Raw genomic sequence first — 22,795 nt, 5'->3', positions numbered from 1 at the left:
CTTTAAAGATAATTTTGAATGATGTGAAACAATGGAGTTGTTCAGACCTGGGAGAAATACTCAAAGTTATGTTGAAACCTTCTATCTTTTCCCCACCATCTACTAGAGTTATGATCCTGGCCCTTGGATAAAATTACTTCTTTGGTTAAGATCAGAGCATGAAAAGATGGTCCAAAGCAAAGTCATTGGGCCCTGACCTAATTCAGAAAGGCAGGGCTGAAAAGCCAGTTTAATAATGTGAGGTCAGAACTTTTACCTTATAAATGTTCTTAAGAGTTGAAATTGCTTTTTCTTGAAGTAGATACTATATTAAAAATGTTGCTATCCTTTTTCTTTCATGAATGTGTTGTTAGGAACAAAGGGTCCTATGTTGGCAATCCCCAAGACCCTCAGGTTTGATGATTCTCTAGAACATCTCTTAGGTCTCAGCATAGAGTTGTATTCATGGCTGTGATTTATTACATCAAAAATACACAAAGCAAAATCAGCAAAGGGAAAGGCACATGGTGCCAGGTCCAGAGGACAGCAGGCACAAGCTTCCAGTGTCCTCTCCCAGAAGAGTCACATGGGATGCACTTAATTCTCCCAGCAAAGAGTCATGACAACATGTGTCAAATGTTGCCAACCAACAAAGCTCGTTAGAGACTCAGTTCCTAGTGTTTTCACTGGGGGTTTTTCATAGAGGCACCTTTTGCCTGGCAGGTACCCAAATTCCAGACTCCCAGAAAGAAAGCAAGTATTCAGCATAAACCCTATTGTTTGTACAAACAGCTTGGGCCCAGTCTTATCAGTTAATGGTGGTGGGAACCCTCCCCAAGTCCAAGTTCTTAGAAACCAGCCAAGGGCCCCCCATGTAAGCTGGCCTTTCTTTTTTATTTTATTTATTTTATTTATTTTTAAAGATTTTATTTATTTATTTGACAGAGAGAGAGACAGCGAGAGAGGGAACACAAGCAGGGGGAGTGGGAGAGGGAGAAGCAGGCTTCCCGCGGAGCAGGGAGCCTGATGTGGGGCTCGATCCCAGGACCCTGGGATCATGACCTGAGCCGAAGGCAGACGCTTAACGACTGAGCCACCCAGGCACCCCTAAGCTGGCCTTTCAAATACAGCACTCAGGTCTGCTATGTTAACTCCCTTCTGCACAGGGCCTGTAAGGAAATGATGATGTAGTAACAAAGTCTTCTGACACCTGAGTTCTGCTCTCACATTTTCTAGTTTGAGTGGAACTTTAACATGGTCAAGTAAACAAAAAGCTACAGGGGGAAGAATTAAGTGCTCACGAGGGAGAAGGCTCAGACAGATGTGATTGACTGGTAGTGTGGCAAAGGATTCAGGGGAGGTGGGGGGGTTGTTTGACTTTGCCAGGCAGGCGAGAATGAAAACAGAGATTGGAGACTGGTTAGAAAGAGCTGGAAGTTTTAATATTAGTAGACTTCTATAACATTAGAGATTTACATCTATTACTTAAGGTTTCTTGCCAACCTTAGCAGAATTGGCAATTTTGGATAGGGTAAGTCTCCGTTGGGGTGGGTGCGGGGGCTGTTCTATGCATTGTGGGATGTTTAGCAGCATCCCTCACCTCTGCCCACTAGCTGCCAAGAGTACCCGCCACCCACCACTTGCCCTAAACCACAGATGGTCAAAAATGTCTCCAGACCTTGCCTATCACCAGATGTCCTGTGCAAGAACCACTGTGCTAACACATGATATACAATAAACAGATTCATAAAGACCTTACCTTCATATGTCTAAGTGGCTTATTAATATCTCACATTTACAGTATTTTTCCATTTATAAAGGTCTTTTACATGGTTCTGGCAACAACCTCATGAGAGAACCAGGAGTCCATTATCCTCCTTAGATAGATGATGTAAGGAGGCACCGAGGTTAAGTCTGTTTGCAGCACAGAGCAAAGAGAAAGTACTACTACTAGTAGTAATAGTAATAATGATATTATTGCTATTAATAATAGATATTTTATTAAATGCTTACTATGAGCCAAACATTGTTTGAAATGCTTTACCGGTGTTATTTTTGGAATAAGCCTAAGAGGTGCTACCATTATGTTGATTTTGCAGATGAGGACATTGAGGCCAGAGAGGTTAAGAAAGCTGCCCAAAGGCACAGACCTAGTAGGTGGAAGATCCAGGTCCAAACCTGGGAAATTTAGCTTCAGTGCTCTCATGGCCACTGGGCTCTGGATAAAAAGTGAGGTCCTGGATGCTCACATTCTCCAGCGTGTTCTTTCTTCTAACTATGTCCGTGGAGGTTGCAATTTGCTTACACTGCTTTTCCCACTCTGACCAGCTCAGTGGTTTGCATATCACTTTTCCTCTATTCGAATCAGCAAAATCTCATAGAGATAAAAAAATTAGAAGTCTTCTTTCTGTAACCTAACTTTGCTGTTTCAGATGTTGTCTTCTGTTATTATCTTGATTCTTCCTCTTTTTATTTTGATTATAGCATTTCACGGAAATCTGGGTTTGTTGCGGCTGGCAGCCTAGTTTGATACATACACTTCATCCAATTCTTGTGTACTTCAGCTAAGAGACTTCTATTTATGATGCTTAAACATTCCACAGTATTTCCCAGATCTTTCCACCAGCTCCCAATGTATGATATGCCGTATTTCCAGGAAATGTATTAATGTACCAATTCATCCACCTCTTCTTTTATATATATATATATATATATTTTTTTTTTTTTACTTTTTTCCTGGTTCTCTTTGAACATCCATTTCATGGTACTTAATGCCTTCTGTCTTAAATTCTGACCCCTAATATGGACAAGGAGAAAATATACCTCCTATAGGCCTGGTGAAGAAATCTACCTTCATTAAGGTTTCTATTCAAGACATTTATTTTCCAAAGACTTTCTACTACCATTTAAATACAGTATTTGGAAAAAGCTAGGATTAACTGTATGGTACCATCAGTTAATTTGCAAATGCTTTGCTTCTCTGTCCTATGATCCCATGAGGGACCATTGGGCCCTCAGTTTATTCCTGTATCTGGTTTTCTTTTTTTCTTCTTCTGTAGGTGTGTGGTGGGTGGGGAAGAGTTGAGACTATGACTTCAGAGGAGGATATTGTTGGATTAGTGTAGACGGATGTTACTACATAGACACGGTGTTGAGAAATCCATTATATTACTCATGATCCCTAGTAGTTTCAGATACAAATTCCTTTTTTCTCCCAGCATTTATTATTTTGGTTATTAATACTAAATTGAACCTTTTCTCCTAGGTCAAAATTTTGGATAATTTCTTCTTATTATGCATCTTTATCTTATTTTTAAAAAATTTGTATTTATTTATTTATTTTAGAGAGGGAGTGGGGGAGGGGCAGAGGGAGAGAGAGAATCTTAAGCTCGATCTCACAACCCTGAGTTCATGACCTGAGCCGAAATCAAGAGTTGGTCACCTAACCGACTGAGCAACCCAGGCGCCCCCGGTTATTCATCTTTAGACAAAGTTACAGGATGTACAAATGAACGCACCATTACAGAATCATTACATTTTAGGATTGGAAAAAAGTGCCAAGTATTGCCAGCCATCTGTTTATCGTCCTCTGTGTAATTGTATGGTCTGTTAGGTTTGCTGCTTTGGTCACCAGCTCAACAGAATACATCTTCTAAAAAAACCAAAACAGCAGAAGCTTTTCAATTTGTTTGTTTGCTTGTCTTCCAGTGTAGCCCTTGACCACAGAGAATTCAGTATGGCATGCCAGAATCAGACTTATAAAGGTGGTGTTTTATTTATATGCATGTACTTTATAAGTTCAGAGCTGTCACCTCTTCTCACTGTCAAATCAAATGGTGAGAATACTTAGATTATTTTTCAGGAAATGATACTTCAGAATGGGAGGTATGGGTGGCAAGTGAAGTTTCGTTAGTATCCAAATAGAAATGATTTTTGCCTGGCGTGGACGAACTTCACATGCGCATAGAGAAGCAGTTACAAACACCCCCCTCCCCCTGCCCCCCGCGCCCGCCACAGTTCACTTGGCCATCTCAGGATGCTGTTTAATTTAAAATTCTGCTTAGTTTTAAAATTATGTTTACTTAAAAAATTCTGTTTACTTTGTAATTAACCAGAAATAGGCAGGAGCAGGTTATCCCCCAATGTCTGCCCCCAAATGGAGTTAGTTTGTAGCACAGCAGGGTCTCAATGGGCCAAACTTCCTGTAACACATTTGAGAGTAGGTTTTAATTACCGCTTTCAAAGTAGTTAAAATAGATATGTAACACTTTTGAATTAAACATTGCAGAACTCCTGAAAATCTCTGTGAAACTTTATTCCACAGAATGTATTTAGGAAAAAACCCATGTGTCCCGTTCTTATTTTAGCTTTAAAGTATAGCAATGCATAGTTTCTACCTTTGGAAGTCCGGTGAAATTCAGCTGTCCAAGACTGACGTGCAAATATTCCAGAACACACCGAAGTTGTCTGCCCAGCTTCCCTGGGTGGAGCACAGCTCAGAGGTAGCCCCCAAAGGGTGCGGCTGCCACCAAGGCTGTGACTCCAGGGTGCGGAGAGGGAGAAACCTTGTGGGCTACGGCCTCCTCCCTTGAATCAACACTAGTTTTGACCAACGTTTTAAACAAACTTGACTGTCTAGTTTCTGAGTCTGGATTAGAAGGTGGGAGCCAGAGGGGATGAAGACCATGCAAGGCCGAGTGTTGTGGGAGAAGTGATCTCTCGAACCCCAGAAATTGGGCACGCACCATGATTTCCTATGATCTAGGCCATCCCAACCTTGGTAGACTTTGAAAGCACTACTGCTTTACATCGTGATCTGTTAATATCTATGAAGCTGACCCTCAGGTATGATGACAACATTTAAATTAGGTTTGTAGATGCTCTAGGAAGGTAGGAAAATAATGTAAAATTTTTGAAGGATGTCGATTAAAATAGTTCAAATGCATCCAGCAGTGGTGGGGTTTTAACTTCAGTTAAATGAAGACTTTACTTATATGGGATGTTTAATTCCTGAAGGATGCTGGGAAAATGAGGCAATGGTGTACATTCCCTATTGTGAGTCTCACTCCACAGGGCTACAAAATGTCTTTAATCCTGATTCAGAAGTGCTAGGGTAACTGTTGGAAGGTCGTACAGAGTTTGTTTGCACTGACAAGAGCTGACTCCATCAGCCTTCTCACGGGAAGCCAAGAATAGGATGCTGGAAAGAAGCCTCTACAAGGAGAGTGAGGTGGAGAACACTTGGGAGAAACCACAGGAAGAGGCACAGAGTGGACATCACCAACGAGAGGGGCTAGGGAGGGAGGCGGCTCTTTGAGGGACGGCTGTCAGCGCGATGATAGAGTCTCGGCAGCTAGACATACACTTTCCGCACTGACTGAGCGTGGGGAGGGGGCAGCCATGAACCAGTGTTTGTACCTTTCCCCACACAGAGGGAGCGGATACTCTCACTTCATCATTAGGAGGGCCTGTGTGTGACCCTCTATCACACAACATGGTGAAGCTTTACTATGGCTTGACCGTGTGCTATGGTCATATGGCTCATTCTTCTCTCCCCCTCTCTCCTACCTTTCTTCCTTCTTTTCTTCCTTCCACACATATTACTGAAGTCATATTATGAGCCAGACACTGGTAGGTGCTGAATGTGCTCTGATGAGAGACAAGACAGCCTGTTCTTGCTGACACAGAACTTTCCTTGTACTGTGAGACAGGGACGTGTCAATAGAAGCATGCAGATGAATATAAGAATTACAATGGGAAGGAAAGTACATTCCAGGGCACACCGGGGAGGCCAGGAGGGCTTCCTGGAGAAAGTGACGTCTAAGGCAAGACCTAGGCAATGAAGAGGAGTCAGCCAGAGAAGCGGGGTGTGAGGAGGGGTGAGTGTTCTGGGCCAGGAGAGCAGTGTGTGGGGGAAGAGGTGGGAAAGACAAGGGTGAGCTCCATGGGTGGAGCATGGCGAGTGAGCAGGATGACAATAGAGGGTGATTGTGGGGCCTCTACAAGGAGGCTGGACTTTATTCTCAGATCACTGGGAAGACATTGAACAGTGGTACTCAGAGGAGTAATGTAATCAGATTGGCATTTTAAAATGCCTGTTTTAGCAATTTGGCTTGGAAGGGCAAAACTGGCAAGTGTTATAGCTACCTGAAAGGAAAATGTGGCTTATCATGAAAAATGCAGTGGAGAGGGAAATGTAAATATACCCGAGGCGTGTTTAGATAAAATCAATAGACTTGGCAATTGATTGATTCAATGTGTGAGGAGGCAAGATTATCCCCTGGTTTCTGGCTTGGGCAACTGGGCACTAATAAATGCAACAGTGAATAAGAGGGAGGAACTTGTCTTGGGGATGGGGTGGGATATTGGACAGTTGAGTTTCAGACTGGTTGAGTTTATGGTGGGTGTGGAACATACCCGAGTGGAAATGCCAGTGAATCTGAGGTCCAGGAGAACATGCTGGGCTAGATTTGGGAGTAATCAGCATATATGCAGAGATCACCCACAGCTCTGAGAATCAATGAATTCACCCAGGTGATCACCCCGATGTAGACTGAGAAGAGAAGAAGCTGTGTTAGAACCCCAAAGGGGGATGGGCAGACAGAGAGGAACCCACAGGGGACAGAGAAGGGACAGCCAGAAGGGGAGAAGCCAGGCTGAGAGTGTGTGGTGACGTAGAAACCAAGAGAAAGGATGTTTCTAGATGGAAAAGCAGTCCAGCGAGAGGAACACAAAAAGATGTTGCATGTGTCCACAGGAAGTTATTACAGCTTTGACCAGAGAAACTTCTGGAAGCAGGAGCTAGAAGCCAGAATGCATGGTGTTGAAGAGAGAGTTGGAGAGGAGATGAGCAGGGGCAGTGAGTTTAGGCCTCTTTGAAGGAGAGAAGAGAGTCTAGCTCCACAGGCTAGAATAGTGTGTGGTTGGAGGGAGAGGTAGTAAAAGTTAGGAGAGCCCTGAGCATGCTTGGATGCTGTTGGCAAGCAGTGAATAGAGAAGCTGAGGTTGAAATTTTGGGAGGTAGTGGGGTAACTGGTGATAGAGGGTCATGAGGATGGAGGAGGGGAGGGGACCCAGAATAATGATCCAGAGATGGCCCTAGCCACGCGGAGAGACACCTCTTTCCACAGTGATGGGAGGGAAGGATAAAGCAATTGGTGCTAAAGCATCGCTTCACAACATAATATTTTAATTATGTTCTTTTAAAAAATTTCTCCACAGACACTACCCAAAGCAGTCCTTCACTACCGTGGCAGATACGCCTGAAAACCTTCGCCTGAAACAGCAAAGTGAATTGCAGAGTCAGGTAACTTCTCGAAAGCCTATTTTCGTTACATCGGTACTAACTAGTAGTCACGAGGCCAGTCCTCTGAGATTTCATCCTTGTCCGGTTTCTGCCCGGTCCCCGGCGGGGGTGGAGCCTGAAGGCAGCGGCGGGAGGGCGTTCTCCGTGAAAGCACAGCACATCTGTTTTATTCCTGGGCTCGGATCATCCTGACATTCCCGGTTCTGTTATTCACATGGGACTAGGGCAACTAAATGAGTTCTGGTCAGAGTAAGTGTTTCCCAACAATATTGATTTATTTGGTCCTAAATATTTAAAAACATTTTATAAATAGCTTTTCCACACCGCATATGTAGGGGAAAGAAGAGGTGTTAACTTGACCCAGTTGTAGTGCGTGTGGCGCTGACACCCTGTCTGTGTATCTCACACCAGCCACGAGCTTTGTTTTCATCCTGTCACTTTATTCATATTTCTTTCATATGTCACACTGACAGCATGAACAAAGATTAGAACACCACAGTTGGCTCCCACTCAACCATTTTGGATGAGAACCTCCCTTCAATATGGTGAAACACACTGGTGAAGACTAGGGATTTAAATGGCAATATTTTCTGCAGGGACAGCCCATCTCTTAAGAGACACAGGGCTCTCTCTTTCAGAGAAGTTACCTTGCCTGCCACACTGTGGGAATACAACGAACGACTACATTGCAGCCCTTTGGTCAACCGTGGAGTAAAACCCCACCAAGGAGGGGCGAGGGAAGGCTGAGTCGGGGTCCCCCTTCTGCTGCTCATGGGCTGGGACCTGGGGCCAGCCCCTCTGATTCTTTATGCTTCTGGAAAGTGAGACCGTCTATGTTATCTGGTCTACCTATCTTGGGTGGGGAGGTGTGAAAGCATTTTGAAAGCTAACAGATTGTATGACTCTGAAGGCTTTTTAGTTTTACTAGGGTCCCTGAAAATCCTTGATATGAAAAAAGGAGAATTGCAGAATCTGCAAAGGAAAGAGGAACCTGGCTAATAGGCTTTGCAAATGCTAGTTGTAGCGGATCTCATTATTTCTGTGCAAGCTGATGTGTTCACAGGGGACATTGTGGTTCCCTCCACCCTCTTTCTGGGGGTCTTGGGACCATTTCCCAATCCATTTAGTTGAAGGAAGTAGAACTCAAAGTAGAGTTTGCTGTCGGTTAACAACACCATGAAGACTTGGTTGGCAGTTAGTTTTTGGTTTTGTAAAATGCTAATTCTTGTGTGCTAAGCCATTAGTTCAAAAAATTGAGTGCTGGCCAAGGAGAGGCAGTGTTGCAGAGCCGACAAGAACACCCCTGCTCATTCACACCGTGGAGGGTGCCAGGACTTGGCTCCAGCCTGTGCAGATCCAATATGCCTTTCTTCTCATCAAGTTAGGATTAATTAGATAATTCTGGAGAAGTACTTCGAGCACATTGGAAAACAGACCTAAATCAAGCGATCAAATATTTGTTTCCTGCCTATTACATGTCCTTGTTCTGTGCAAAAGAATTCATAATTAGTTGAGCTTCCCTTCACTGAGCTCATAGGGTGTGTAAGGAAACAAGACTAACATAACCTTACCTCCCCCCACACCCCCGGACGGCGCTCTTTCATTTACAATAAGGATCCCCAAAGGGAGGGATGGGTGTGGGTTGAACTGGTCGGTGGTTCCTCCTAGAGGTGGATTTGAGTGGAGTCTTGAAGGTTGAGAACGGATTGGATTTAAACACTTGTCTCCTTCCTTGGAAGGCATACCGCTCCCTTTGGGTTCAATTAGTCGTGACAGGTGCCTTGAGCTGGGACCAGGAACAGGCATTTACTGTTTTCCTCCCGCGTGTGGGCCTGGCTGTGGAAATGCAAAGAGAAAGGGAACTCACTGTTTTACAAAAGGCTGATTTTATTCTCTGTCACGGAGCAGCTTGCAAGCTTCAGAAGGTGCTGATCGGCTGGTGGGACAGAGCTGATGCAGGACGGCACAAAGTGCTGTGGGGTCTCCAAGCAGTGGTCAGGTGAAGGCATCGGGTCCTCCTCCAGATTTTGTTCCAGTGTCATCTCTAGAAAGAAATGTAGGGCTTCTTCAGACAGATAGTATGGGGAAATTCAACTCAATTCAAGAAACACGTATTGACCATGTACCCTTGCAATGAACTGTGCAGGGAACTGAGGATATCAAGGCGTCATCATCATCATCAATCTTGCTATATTCTGGGCACAGAATTTTACACATATTGTTCCATTTAATCTCAAACAGCCCTGTGAGACACGTATTTATGATTATTATCCCTATTTATTTTATTTTTAAGAGATTTTATTTATTAGAGAGAGAGGGAGAGAGCACGAGTGGGGAAGGAGGGGAAGAGGGAGAAGCAGACTCCCCACTGAGCAGCATGCCCAACACAGGCTCCATCCCATGATCCTGAGATCACAACCTGAGCCGAAGGCAGACGCTTAACCGACTGAGCCACACAGGCGCCCCAGTTATCCTTATTTAAATGAAGCACTCAACCTTTAGAGACTTTAGATGACTTGTCCTTGCAAACTTAGTAAGGAGTTGAACTTGGAATAGAACCTACATCTGTGAACCCTCATTACCCACACTCTTAACCAGTGCTCTGGTCCCTTTATTCAGAAGGAACCTGGAAAAGGAGATCCATAAGCAAATAGTTGTAGTGCAAGGTTATAGTGCAGCATATGCAAAGGTAGAATTTTGCATAAAGTATGAAAGTCAGTCCTTAAGTCCTTCTCCTCCTCTTCCTCATTATTATTAGCAGTGGTATTTTTCTGGGTGACAGATGAAAACACTTCTGTAAGAGCATTTCTGCTTTTGCAAAGACATAGAAAGGTATCTACCCAAATGGTAATATTCATTAATGGCAATTGATTTAATTTTAGCGTTTTAAATAACTTGGTTCTGTGGCAGAGCAGTACCTTAGTGTTTTGACATCAAGAAATCTGAACAGCCCAAAAGTTTTGGTGGAAAATCAACTATTAACATTTTATTTACTTATTTGTAATAATTCGTGATACTAAATGAGTCCAATCTGCTCCTAAGTTTGGAGATTCTGAAATCCTCTTTTAGCATTGTTTGGTTAAAGCTAGTTCTTTTCTTTCAGTTCATTAGCTTGTCAAATGAGCCAAAATGAAGGAAAAACAAAAACCAAATTGTGGTTCAACCTAAAAAGTTATTTATAGATACGCATTGTTATGTTCTCCTTTTTCTTCCTTTATCTTTTTTTTCCCCCTGTCTTTTGGAGAGGGTTGTAAACACTGCCAGAATTTTCTTTCCCTAAGTGTTAAACCCTCTCAAGCTTTTTTTGGGGATTTATATTAGGTGCCAGATTGTCATAATAAAATGGTGAGAAATATTGGAAAATAAACAAGCAAACCATGAGTTAGTTTTTTGAGCTGGTGGTAGGCAGTGGTTTCCAGGCATTCTCCCGCCTACAAACAACAGGTGCACGCCTGCTTGGCCAGCCACCAGCTGCGGTGGGACAGGGACTGCCCTGGCACCGGGCAGTTGAGCTGGGGGGGTGGGATTAGGGGGGAAGCACCCCGTTGTCACTAACTCTCTCTTCATCACGATCACGGGATGGACTGCTCCACAGAAACAGTGTAAATAGTGGTTGGGCGCCCCCACTGGCCCACAGTAGCCCACTCTTCAAGGAGCAAAAGTAAAACTCGACTCCTAGTGGCATTTAGTAACATTAGAGTTCACCTGTGGGGCATCAGGCTGTCACTGCTGCAAGCCTGGAGACCGGTGTAATATCCTCTTTTTGTAGGAAAGTGAGCCGGGAGTTCCAAAGCCCTGCCTTACAAACTAAACTGGAACACGAACTCTTTGTAGGCTGGGGAATCCCTAAAGTTTAAACATTTGAGTGACATGAAAAGCCCCTTAGGAGAAACATTTTCTGGATGTATTATTTTAATACCATGCTGTTGCAAACGTTTCCTTTTTCAGGCTGTGTAGCATACTCTTTCTGGAAGTAAAGGCACAGCTGTTTTGAGTGCCTGGATCAGGGGTGTGCAGACTTCTTAAAGCGGTGGCATGATGAGGGGAAGGCCTCTGTAAAAGGAGAACTAAGTGGGGTCGTTGAGGCCAACACGAGGGACAGCCAGACCCCTGTTTGCTCCCCGTCCGTGTGCTTCTTGTCTCCCTGCTCCCAGGGCCAGGGGGTGACCGTCTTCAGAAACCCTGGCCCTCTGTAGGGCAGAGTTCTGCGAAATACTGCTCACGGCGAGGACGCAATGTTAACTGCATCCCCACTTAGTTGTTTATGTGATTGGCTTAGCTGTTTGCAATCATGCTGAAAATAATAGAGATTTTGGGCTCACTGTGTTCTTAAATGGAGTGTGTGTAATTTATGAGTGCTGATAAGATGAAAGATGGAAAATGATTATGGAGAGAATACAAATCATCCTGCAACCTTTGAGTCTTCATTTTGTAATCTGCGCTGATTCTTTTTTAATCTTCCGTGTCTCTGTGGAGGCATAAAACACATGGTTCACAGGGAATACAATCTAGGATAGCAGGAAGTGTGAAGAAGGAACGTGGTTTTTTATAGGGAACATAATCGTTAGACGTCTTTGTGGGGCATATGAAGACACGTGTTTAATATAAACCTCTGGAAGCTCAAGGAGGTCAGGCTGTGCATGCTCTCTCGTCCTCCAGCTTGCCCTTGGCACTTTTCTGCACCTCCTCATTCTATGGGTGCATTTCTGGAGGGTACTTCTCTCAGTTATCTGCCATCTAGCCATCCAGTAAGGTATTAACTACCTATCTAAAGCATGTTGCGTTAGGTAGACTTTGAAGGAAGACTGACTTCCTTCAAAGCAATGAAACTCTGACTCGGGAACTGTTGGAAAGACAGTTGGGGAGATACTTGGATAGCATCCTCTGGGTGCTTCAGATCCCATCCCGAGGGCCCCCACCCAGCCGTAAATCTGACCTACATGTCACCTGCCACAGAGCACCAATCTCAGGCCACACTGGGGACACTGTAGTGAACAAAACCCAGGTAAAGTCCTCACTCTCTGGGGATTTGTGGTTTAGTTGGGGAGAGGATGGTAATAAAAAATTAATAAAAGATAACATTGCAGTTGTGACAAGATCTGCAGAGAGAGCGGTATGGGTTTTAATTATGTTTTAAAACATTTTCAGGGAGTTGGAGGCCCGAGTACTTTTCTGCAGACAAATGAGTAACGAGGTCTCAGTCGGGTTGGCTGCCTCCCGCCCGGCTGTGGATTCCATTTCTAAATGCCCACCAATTTCTTGGTTTCCACTTCCTGAACTTAGCTGACTCTCCTTTGCTCTTCCCTGGGTCCTCTTCCCACTCCTTATCTCATCTGATAACCTCAACCTTCTAAAACTATCTCGAGGTAGTTTTTGTTGGGAATTCTTGTATTCTTGGGCGAGAAGCCTTCCACATGTGCATTTTTATTTTCCCTTTTCTTTGAACCCAATTTTGGCAGCTTTATAGTTCCCATCTTCTGATTTTGCACCATTCTGATCCTATGGCGATGCTTTTTACTTCCTGCGATAAGCACTTTCTCATGTTTGTGAGGGTGAAAGTTCATGGAGAGAAGCTTCGACGTGTTTCTTAGCAGGGCTTCGAGGCTGCGAAAATGATGAGAGATATGTTTCCCATATAGGGAGGGATGAATGGGAGTAAGAACTTCAAAGGAGAAATATTAATTCACTTGATGTGGCACATTTCTTCCAGGGAACATAACATGCTGTGCAGATGTCAACTCTAACCCTCATGATTTCCCACAAGTCAGATTGTTTTTTCTCTTGCTTTTGGATAAAATGATGTAAGAGACAAAAACGTCAGTTGTGACAAGACAGCAAAATAACCAAGATGTTTTGATTTGCTGTGTCATGAGGGGGTTTTAGAGCTTTTCTTCACAGGGGCCTGGCCTTCTACTCCTCAGCCTCCGGAAAGGACCCATATTCTTTCCATCTGGTCCTGGGCTCCCAGCATACTGGTTCTTTGGTGCCTTCCTGGCTCATCTTGTCTCCCTTTCCATCATTCCCACAGCTCATGGTGGAGGATGTGATTCCTGTACTTTGGGTGGCCAGCCTACAGGTTATTTGTTATTATTCTGTGGGCCTGAATCAGATGACTGGTCCTTCAATGAGGCATTTGGATATGTAGGCTATCAAAGTTGTGGCTCTGGGATCATGACCATAACAGCTATGATGAGGAGACTATTTTAACACTCTTCAATGAATGTGTCTTTCATCTTTCTTTTCTATAAATCATGTTCTGCCATACCACCTCATATTTACGGCTCTAGAGGAAGGTGATGAGTAAACTCCACTTTGAGAAGGATAAAATATGGTCCCCATGTAAAGAGGACGGTCCATCCCTTTTTGGCCGCAGTAGATTGGAGGAAGAAGGCAGAAAAATCAGTTGGAAACATGACCCCCCTTTCTCTTCTGACTGAAGTCCCCGAGAGGAGAGGTGGGGAGGCATGGTAGGTGGATGGAGAGCCAGACGCAGAGAGGACCACCCCACAAGACATACTCCCGACTTCTTCCCACCTGAACAGTGAGCCTCCACGGCATGGTAGGCATGGAGAGAACCTGAATTGTGTTTCCTAGCATCTCAGTGTCTCATGTGGCATGGAAGGTGATGGAAGTCCCAGCTCATCTTGCAGAGGAATGCCGAGGGTACTTGCTGGGAAGCTGCCACTGTCAAAACAACGTGTCCCTGCAGCCCAGGGGTAGCTTATGCAGGTGGGGAGAAGTCGGAGATCTCAGCGAGGAAGGACGGATTTGACAGGCGGTACTGCCAGGCTTTTTCTGAGCCAGGGGGAGAATATACCATGATGTCACCAGCCACAGCCTTCAGCGGGGGGCGCTAGTGATCAAGCGGAAAAGGAGATACCCCTGAGGCGAAAGCGAGAAGAGAGAAAGAGCAAATGTGAAAGTGGATTCAAGACTTCCCTCTTCCTTCACTCCTTGCTCACACACGCTTGAATGCCATATTGGAGCGGAGACAGGAAGCAGGAGAAAATCTCAATATACCTAAGTTATTTAAATCATCGAATGGATTTGCTTTAATGGCTGCGACTAAAGTTAGTTCCTTCCTCTTTAGTGTGATGGGTACTTGTGAGGAATAGCAGAGCAGCTGTGGGAAATAGACATTTATTTTGCATCTGAATACATTGTAAGTAAATTGCTAACCTTTGGTTTTATTTGGTAAAATAGGGCACTAGGCCTGCCATAAAAAGATCTCAGTTCGAGTCCTGCCTCTGCCCACCAAGTGTGACTTAGGTACCCTTGACCTTTGATCTTTTCAGGACATAACATAATGGGTTGTACTAGAGGATTTTTAGAATTCCCTCCAGTTATAATGATCTTGACTGTAGTACAAAAATGTTCTGCAGTAACATCTCAGGTTAGCAAAGATGAAAAGAACTTAAAGAAAAGGAATTGCTATTCTTTTTTTGTCTGACAAAATAATAATTGTCAGACCTTCCCTTTCATTTGACTATTCCTCTAAAAGCTTGTTCTCCAGACTAATCTCAGATACTCGTTGAAGGTCATAGGTCTGAGAAAGTTGATGCGCAAATCAGCTTCACGTTGGAAGATATGTCTAATTTTGCACCAAACATTTTTAAAGATAGCAGAGGACAAAAGAAGACAAAAATAGCTACAGTCATAATATCCATCCACTGATAGCAACTAGTCTCATCTTTAGTTCTATTTCTCAAATTTTCTATATAGAAGTAACTAGAATAACTGTACATATTAGTATACTTTTAGGAAGTGTCTTAGTTATTTTAGCTCACTTCCTTTATGCTTTGTTATTTTAAATTGTTTTCTTGAATGGCTTTGATTGATTATGTGGTAGCTTTTGGACTTTAACCATTAGTGTTTTCTCCCTACAGTGTTATTTGTTTTTTACCACCTCCTTGTCCTTTCTAGAAGCAATTTGTTCCACTGAGCCTTACCATCTTGAGTTGCTCAAGCGGTCGCTCCAGGGTGAAAGATGAGGCTGCTCAGGACAGAGAGGCTCATCTAAAGCAGTCCCATTTTCATTCAGTTAGTAGCTTCATGAGATTGAATATTTCTCAATACTCTTAATTATTAATATGTTTTTTCCCTAATCATGTATTTTTGAATGGAGGATGCTGCTGTAAAATCACTGCTTCATCATGGAACCATGCAACAGAACCAAATCTGTAGTCCGGTATTGGATTCAGAAGAGGTTTCTTGACGCCTGGGTGGCTCAGTCGGTTGGGAGTCTGCCTTCGGCTCAGGTCATGATCCTGGGGTCCCGGGATCGAGCCCCGCATTGGGATCCTTGCTCCGTGGGGAGTCTGCTTCTCCCTCTCCCTCTGCCCCTGCTCATGCACACGCTCTCTCTTTCTCAAATAAATAAATAAAATCTAAAAAAAAAAAAAAAAGACCTCTTGATGGCAGCCAGCAGCACACAGTAGACTTTCTTTGTGCACCTAGTGTTTTGACTCTCATAAAGTACTTGTGTTTTCTTTTATCAAAAATTATTTGGCTTAGTTATTATTTCACTTTATCTCAGAACTTCGCTTCTAGCTTCCACTGACTTCAGAAGGGCCGCCCACTGGGATTCTGCAGGGGCCTTGTAAACATGGAAATTTGGCCTGCTGAATGCTGTGCAGAAGGAGGACTCTGTTGGCTTCATTCTTTTAAAAAGCTCCTATTTGGAACAATCATTGTGTTGTATTCTCAAATGAGATCTCTACTTGGGCTTCTGAAAACATTGATTGTGCTCTTTTAATGGAGTGTTTCTCATCCCCAAATGTCTGAAGAGAACAATTCGAATTTCCCTACCTCCCTGCGCCCCACCCTGCCTCTCTTTTGATTTTTGAAGTCAAGGGTCAAGATGATGGTAAGTCAGAAATTAAATGAACACGAATTTGCTCCTAACTAGAAGGGAAGTTTTGGCCTCCCTTTGACTGACACACTGAGTTTCCATTTATGTGGAATTGTTTTTACTTCAAGAGGATCTATAATCTGCAAATATCTACTAAGGGAAATCTAACAAGCATCTCCAGCTATAGATTTAGCTTCCCAGGCACACAGTACTTTTAGACATCAAACAACCAAATATACCAAATTTCACATTCTTCCTTAAGCTAAAGAAGTGAAGGAGAGTGAAGCCAAGGATCCTAACCTGTTTTTAAATAGCCAATCTTAGAGCCATTATACAGTCTTTTTTCTTTATCTCTAGAATCGCTATAATGCTTATAAATCATTAAAATTAAAATTAAAATAATTCTTCACTGTGTTTCTGCTATTGCACAGAGAACATATACTTAACAAGATTTCCTTGGGATTGGGTAATTGCCAAGGCTCTGAAACTTTTCATTCGAGAACATTTTTACTCTCTAGAGGGATACCATTTAAACTCTTAGATATATATATGTACTGTATATTACTATATATAATACATATAAAATGTATATGTATATTGCATATATGTATAGGTATACATGCACATAACACACATATAAAATATGCATGTATTTATATACATGTATATACATATGTATGTAATATGCATATATATTCATACATATATACACATATATAATAAAGCTAACTTGGAAAGACAATGTTCAGAAAGTAGTCTCTTTGAAATCCTGAAAGGCTGAGAAATCATGGAGTGTTTTTTCTTTATTTGTTATCAGTGGCTAAGTATGATTTAATTCACTGCTGGACACTGAAACAGATGCACCATCGTAATCTGTGTTCCCATCATGTAAATTGGCTTTGAGGTTCCTGTGTCTTTTAGTCATTCCATATGTTTTCAGAAAGAGCAAAAGTGAAAAAGTCTAACAGAGATAGTATTATTTCTGGAAGTGAGGTAATGAGATCTTTTTCAAAATATGCCCATTCAGAGGACAAACCACTCATTCCACAACATAACAAGCAGAAACACAGTTACAGCTTCATCCATTTTTTTTTTTTTAAAGATTTTATTTATTTGATAGAGGGAGACACAGCGAGAGAGGGAACACAAGCAGGGGGAGTGGGAGAAGTAGAAGCAGGCCTCCCGCAGAGCAGGGAGACTGCTGTGGGGCTCGATCCCAGGACCCTGGGAATAAGGACCTGAGCCGAAGGCAAACGCTTAACGACTGAGCCACACAGGTGCCCACGCTTTATCCATTTTGATGGTAGTTTGTTAATTATTCTATCGGTAGTTTGTTAATTAACTTAATTTTTTTAAATACCTGTTTCATCTTTGTCCCTTGTTTTAGATTTTAAACTAGAGGCCAGGGATTTATTAATTTAGTGGTTATTATTTAATAACCATGCTAAGCAACCGTCAGGATTATATTATACCATTTGATGATGAGAGTGTTAATGCATGAATGAAGTAGGAATGATACAAAGTAATCTCATGAAAATCAAGAGTTAATGAGAATGAAGAATTAGGGGCCCTGGGTGGTGCAGTTGGTTGAGTGTCTGACTCTTGCTTTCGGCTCAGGTCTTGATCTCTGGGTTGTGAGATTGAACCCCAAATTGGGCTCCATGCTCAGCTCGGAGTCTGCTTAAGATTCTCTCTTTCTCTCTGTCCCTCCTCCCTCAAATAAATAAATAAATCTTTAAAAAAAATGAAGAATCAGACACTTTCTTGAGAGGTGGACAGATAGATGCCTTTAAAAAAAAAAAGATTTTATTTATTTATTTGACAGAGACAGAGATAGCAAGAGCAGGAACACAAGCAGGGGGAGTAGGAGAGGGAGAAGCAGGCTTCCCACGGAGCAGGGAGCCCAATGTGGGGCTTGATCCCAGGACCCTGGGATCATGACCTGAGCCGAAGGCAGACGCTTAACGACTGAGCCACCCAGGGGTCCCGATAGATGCCTTTTAATTCTTTCTTGCCATTAACCAGAAAAATCATGGTATTCTTGATTTCAAACTTTTACTAGCAAAGAAATCTCATTTAAGGACTTATCCATATTTCCTGTAATTTAATTTCATATAAAGCTGCTTCAGTTACTTACTGGTTTAATCGATGCTTCCTGAATACCTCCTTTGCTCAGATACTGCCTGCCTTCAAGGTGAGGGTGTATGGAGAGAAGCCAGCCCCAGTTGGGGGCAGAGAAGCGACCGAGGAAAGATACAACTCCTGGCTTAGAGGGGTTTATTGAGTCTCCTCAAAAGATCTCCTAAATTCTGTGAACTCTTATTTTTTCTGTACCCCATTTAGCTTTCTCTTCTCACTGTAGTGAAATGTTTATTCCTTCTTTGAAAGGAAGCCCAGAATGACTCTCTCTTACATGGATCAAATATCAACTGCTCTGAGAAACAATATATTGGAGAAGAAATGACCTTTTATCCGGTTTTGGAAATAGTTCTCTCTGTTTTTTGTTTCCCAACACCCATGTCCCCCCCAGCCCCATTTTTAAGCACCCATGCCCTTTTATAAACTATTTGTAGAGCTTGCTTCTTCTTAAAATAATGTGGATGAAAAATGTTTTTGATTATTTTATGGACACCGGAAAACCTCTCTAATAAAATCCACTTTTTTTTGGTTGTCATTGAGAGAATTAAATCTTGTCATCTACAATACCCAACCCTCTTATTATCCTCCAGACTCCAAAGGAGAGACTCCTAACCCTTTTTGGGTCAGGTGCCCCTTTGGAAATTTGATGAAAGCCATTGAATTTCTCTTTTGAAAAAAGTACAAAAGCAAAAATATGTCAATTTTAGAACATAATTGCAGGCCGTTCATGGGAGAGTGAAGGCCATTGGAGTCCCAAGCTTTAGGGGGAGTGGCCAAATTGGCCAATGGGAAGAAGAAGACTGGATGAGTTTAGAGGTTAACAGAGACTAGAGGATTGTCCCAGAAAGATAATGGATTCCCTGCCTTCTAAGCACAATTTTATTTTATCTTGATTAAAATAGTAGCCTTTTTGGAAATGTGAAATGTCGCTGCCTTAAAAAAAGCTATCTCGCAATAAGTGCTAAAACTTAAAAATACATATGTTCTTTAATCCAGTAGTTCTACTCCTGGGAATCTCTGTTGTATGAACAAAATCATCAGCATATAAGGCATATGTACTAGGATCTCTGGGACAGCATTGTTGATAGTAGCAAAAACCAGGAAACATAGTGAAAGTCCATCAACAAGGTAATAGTAGAATAAATTATGATAATCCATACCCTAGAATATCATGCAGCCATTAGAATGAATGAAATAGAGGTAGACCAGATGCCTTGTAGGAATGTCCATGTGGTATTGTTCAATAAGAAATACAGATAGAGAAAAGTGTATAAATTCTAAAACTTTCCCTGTGTGCATGTGTATGCATATCTATGTCTGTATTTGCATATGTCTGATGGAGATGATATGTGTAGGGAGAAAAATATGGACTAATATATACTAGCTGTTAACACTGGTTGAGCCAAACCAAGAGGAAAAAATGTATATACATATAACTGTATATATGTATATACATACATGTGGGTAGATGTAAAAAGAAATAAAATAATGATTTAGAAGCATATTTGCTGATATGCATTTGACAGTACATTCTTCGACTTCTTTCATAGTCAGTGACACTAGAGCTTTTCAGTTCAGTTTGGTGGGACTTACTTGGCCCATTTGTCCAGCCGGGGATCTCCCTGCTAACTTATTAGATGAATTTCCTGTGACTTACTGCTCTAAAGTTATTTGGTTTTTAACAAATTCTTATTGGATGTCTCTTTTATGTGTAGACTAGGTTTTGTGCTGGGGAATAGAGAACTGAACCATTTGTGTGTGTGTGTGTCTATGTGTACGTGTGTGTACATGTATGTCTATGCACGCACACACATGTGTACATGTGTGTATGTGTATATGTATGTTTGTGTATGTATGTGCATGTGCATGTGTTTAGGTGTGTGTAACTGTGCATGTGCGTATGTCTGCAGGTGTGTGTGTATACATATGCGTGAGTATGTACGTGTGTGTACATGTGTGTAGGTGTGTATATGTGTGTGGATGTGTGTGCACGTTTGTGTACGTGTGTATATGTGTGTATGTGCATGTGTGTAGGTATGTGTGTGTATGTGCATATGCATATGTTTCTAAGTGTGTAGGTGTCTGCATGTATATGTTTGTGTCTAGGTGTGTATGTATATGTGTGTGCATATGCATGTCTGTAGGTGTGTATGTATGTGTGCATGTGTATGTGTGTGTGTGTGTGTGTGTGTGTATAAAACAGGGACTGTTTGCAGCTGCATTTGAGCTTCCTCCCTTTCGTCTGTTACATTTCTGTTTACTTGGTTGTGGATGTGTAAAATGGAGAGCATAGGTGCTGCTCTCATGTTGATAAGAACCTAAGAATTTGTTTGGAGTGACATCTTGATTTTCCTGCTTTTGCTTGATTAAATATCTTATTGTCTAATTGTCTAGCTTTTCTTCAGAAATGCCCAAAGACCTTGAGAGAGGACAGCACAGAGAAGATTTTAGAGGAAAAAGAAGTGTGTGAGGTGCTTCCTATATATCAGTATCTCTCAAAATTGGGGTTTCTTTTGTCACAGTTAGCTGGTGAGCATGTTGAAGATGCTCGTTTGTGGGCCCAGACCCACCCAGAGGGAGTTCAGAAATCCTCACTGTTACCAAGTGCCCCTTGTCATTCTTATACAGGTGAATTTTGAGAGCTGCTTCCATCAAATTTGGTTTCAAATAATGAGGCCTTCTGGCGTTTTTACCCCCAGAATTTTACCAAGACTTTTCCATATCTTTGAACTCCTTTTCTGTATGGTTTTGGCTATCTTGCCATGTGGAAGTTGGCCCGCGTTCACTGGTTTCTCATCCTGCTGCTTTATAGGATTGACCTGCATGTGTAAGGCAGGATCCTTGGAGTTCTGTGCTGCTGTACTAGGCTTCTGAAAGCGTATGGCATTGTTCCAGTTCCAGGTCAAGGGAATAGAGATAAGAGGAGGGATTCTTTAATTCAGTTTTAAGACATTTAGGTATTTGACTCAGCAGGTGCTTTTATAAAAATTTTTCTAATACTGAAATAGCTTTTTATTTATTTTCATCTTTTTATTTATTTTTAGAGAGAGAGAGAGGAAGAGAGAGAGAGAATGAGCACGAAAGCAAGGGGAGGGGCAGCGGGAGAGGGTCAGAGAGAATCCTCAAGCAGACTCCCTGCTGAGCACCGAGCTGACTTGGGGCTGGAACCCAGGACCCTGAGATCATGACCTGAGCCAAAATCAAGAGTCGGCCGCCTAACTGACTGAGCCACCCAGGTGCCCCTTATTTTCATCTTTCTGTTCATTAGCAATGCCTGCATTTTAGAAGAGATTTTATTAAGAGAAAACTTGTTACTACCAAACACGCACAATTTCTTTTGGACTATAAGGAAATCAGTGTAGGTCCGAAAGGGACAAAAATGGTTTGAAGAATCAACAATCTGATGGTCAAATTCAAACGTTTTTAATGTAACAGAGTAAGTATATACATGCATAGAAGAGAAAATTTCAAGTTATGATGTATTTTGTTGTTTGTAGCTATAGAAGTAAAATTGGAATGCACACATGATGCAAAGTTTTTTTGAGAATTCTTGATTCTTTGGACAATTTTTGTTTTATTTCTAAACATTCCTAATAGAGACAAAAACTGAAAATTTCTTTAAGATATCTGAGATTTATCCCCTTTCCCACATTTCTCCCCCAACCCTTTTATCTGAAATGTCAAAATAATTGCAGGGAAGGTTAGTAGTTCAATGATAAGAACTACATGACCATTTTTCTACATTGCTCATGTGATTGTACCTGTGTAGACAACAACTATTCGGATTAGAAAGGCCCTGTCTGAGAACCTTTTATCTCCACAGCAGGATATGTACACCCCAAGTCGATGCAGGAAACCCATGACATCTCCCTCAATCAATAATCATCGATTGAGTAGAGTTGGTTTCAGAGCTGTGTATTAGATACCACGAGGGATACAGAAGGAAGAGTCATAATTTCTGTCTTTGAAGAACAATCTAGTTCAGAAAGTGGTTCAAATGTGCATGTTATCACATGGTACTGTAACAAAAGACCCTTTCAAGGAATACTAGGGAAACCAACACGAGAGGAATGATTGTGGGACAGGGGAGGTGCTGAACAGCGGAGACATGAGTTGGCAGAGAGACAATTGAACAGGAGTAAGACATGAGGTAGGCATGAGCATAATAACCCTAGAGCTGGTCCCATCCAAAAAGTGCCAGCAGGACCGTGTGGGAGGTCAGTCAGGAGAGTCGGGTGGGAAACAAACCTGATTAACTGACTTTTAAATCTTTAATTTTCTGTGGATTTATGATTTTAGAAATTCATTTGTATCATAAAATATAAAGATTGTTGAATAGATCCTTGACAAGGTAAATGTTCTACAGTTAGGCTTTCACACAGTAGGTGGGAACTAAGTGCTAGGTGACTAATTTCTGGTGTTTATCTGCAATTCTAGAAGACATTTTTTTTTTCCCTGCATGGAACACAAAACTCTGCTACAATTATTTGTGAATAATTTTTTTATGACTCACATTAGTG

The 22,795-nt window shown here is 42.1% G+C and overlaps 1 protein-coding gene across 2 annotated transcripts in view; it reads left to right on the top strand.

The window, feature by feature from the left end:
* Nucleotides 1–22,795, top strand: part of NEBL (nebulette) — a 341,920-nt gene that overhangs the window by 112,323 nt on the left and 206,802 nt on the right. For both annotated transcript variants that reach the window (XM_032425493.1, XM_032425494.1), the window contains exon 3: nt 7,201–7,285. In XM_032425493.1, coding sequence (XP_032281384.1) covers nt 7,201–7,285 — 85 coding nt within the window. The remainder of the gene's footprint in view (nt 1–7,200; nt 7,286–22,795) is intronic.

The sequence above is a fragment of the Phoca vitulina genome, unplaced genomic scaffold (genome assembly GCF_004348235.1).
Source record: "Phoca vitulina isolate PV1807 unplaced genomic scaffold, GSC_HSeal_1.0 scaffold33, whole genome shotgun sequence".
In the NCBI taxonomy this organism is placed as follows: domain Eukaryota; kingdom Metazoa; phylum Chordata; class Mammalia; order Carnivora; family Phocidae; genus Phoca; species Phoca vitulina.
This window is presented reverse-complemented; position numbering and strand designations above follow the sequence as displayed.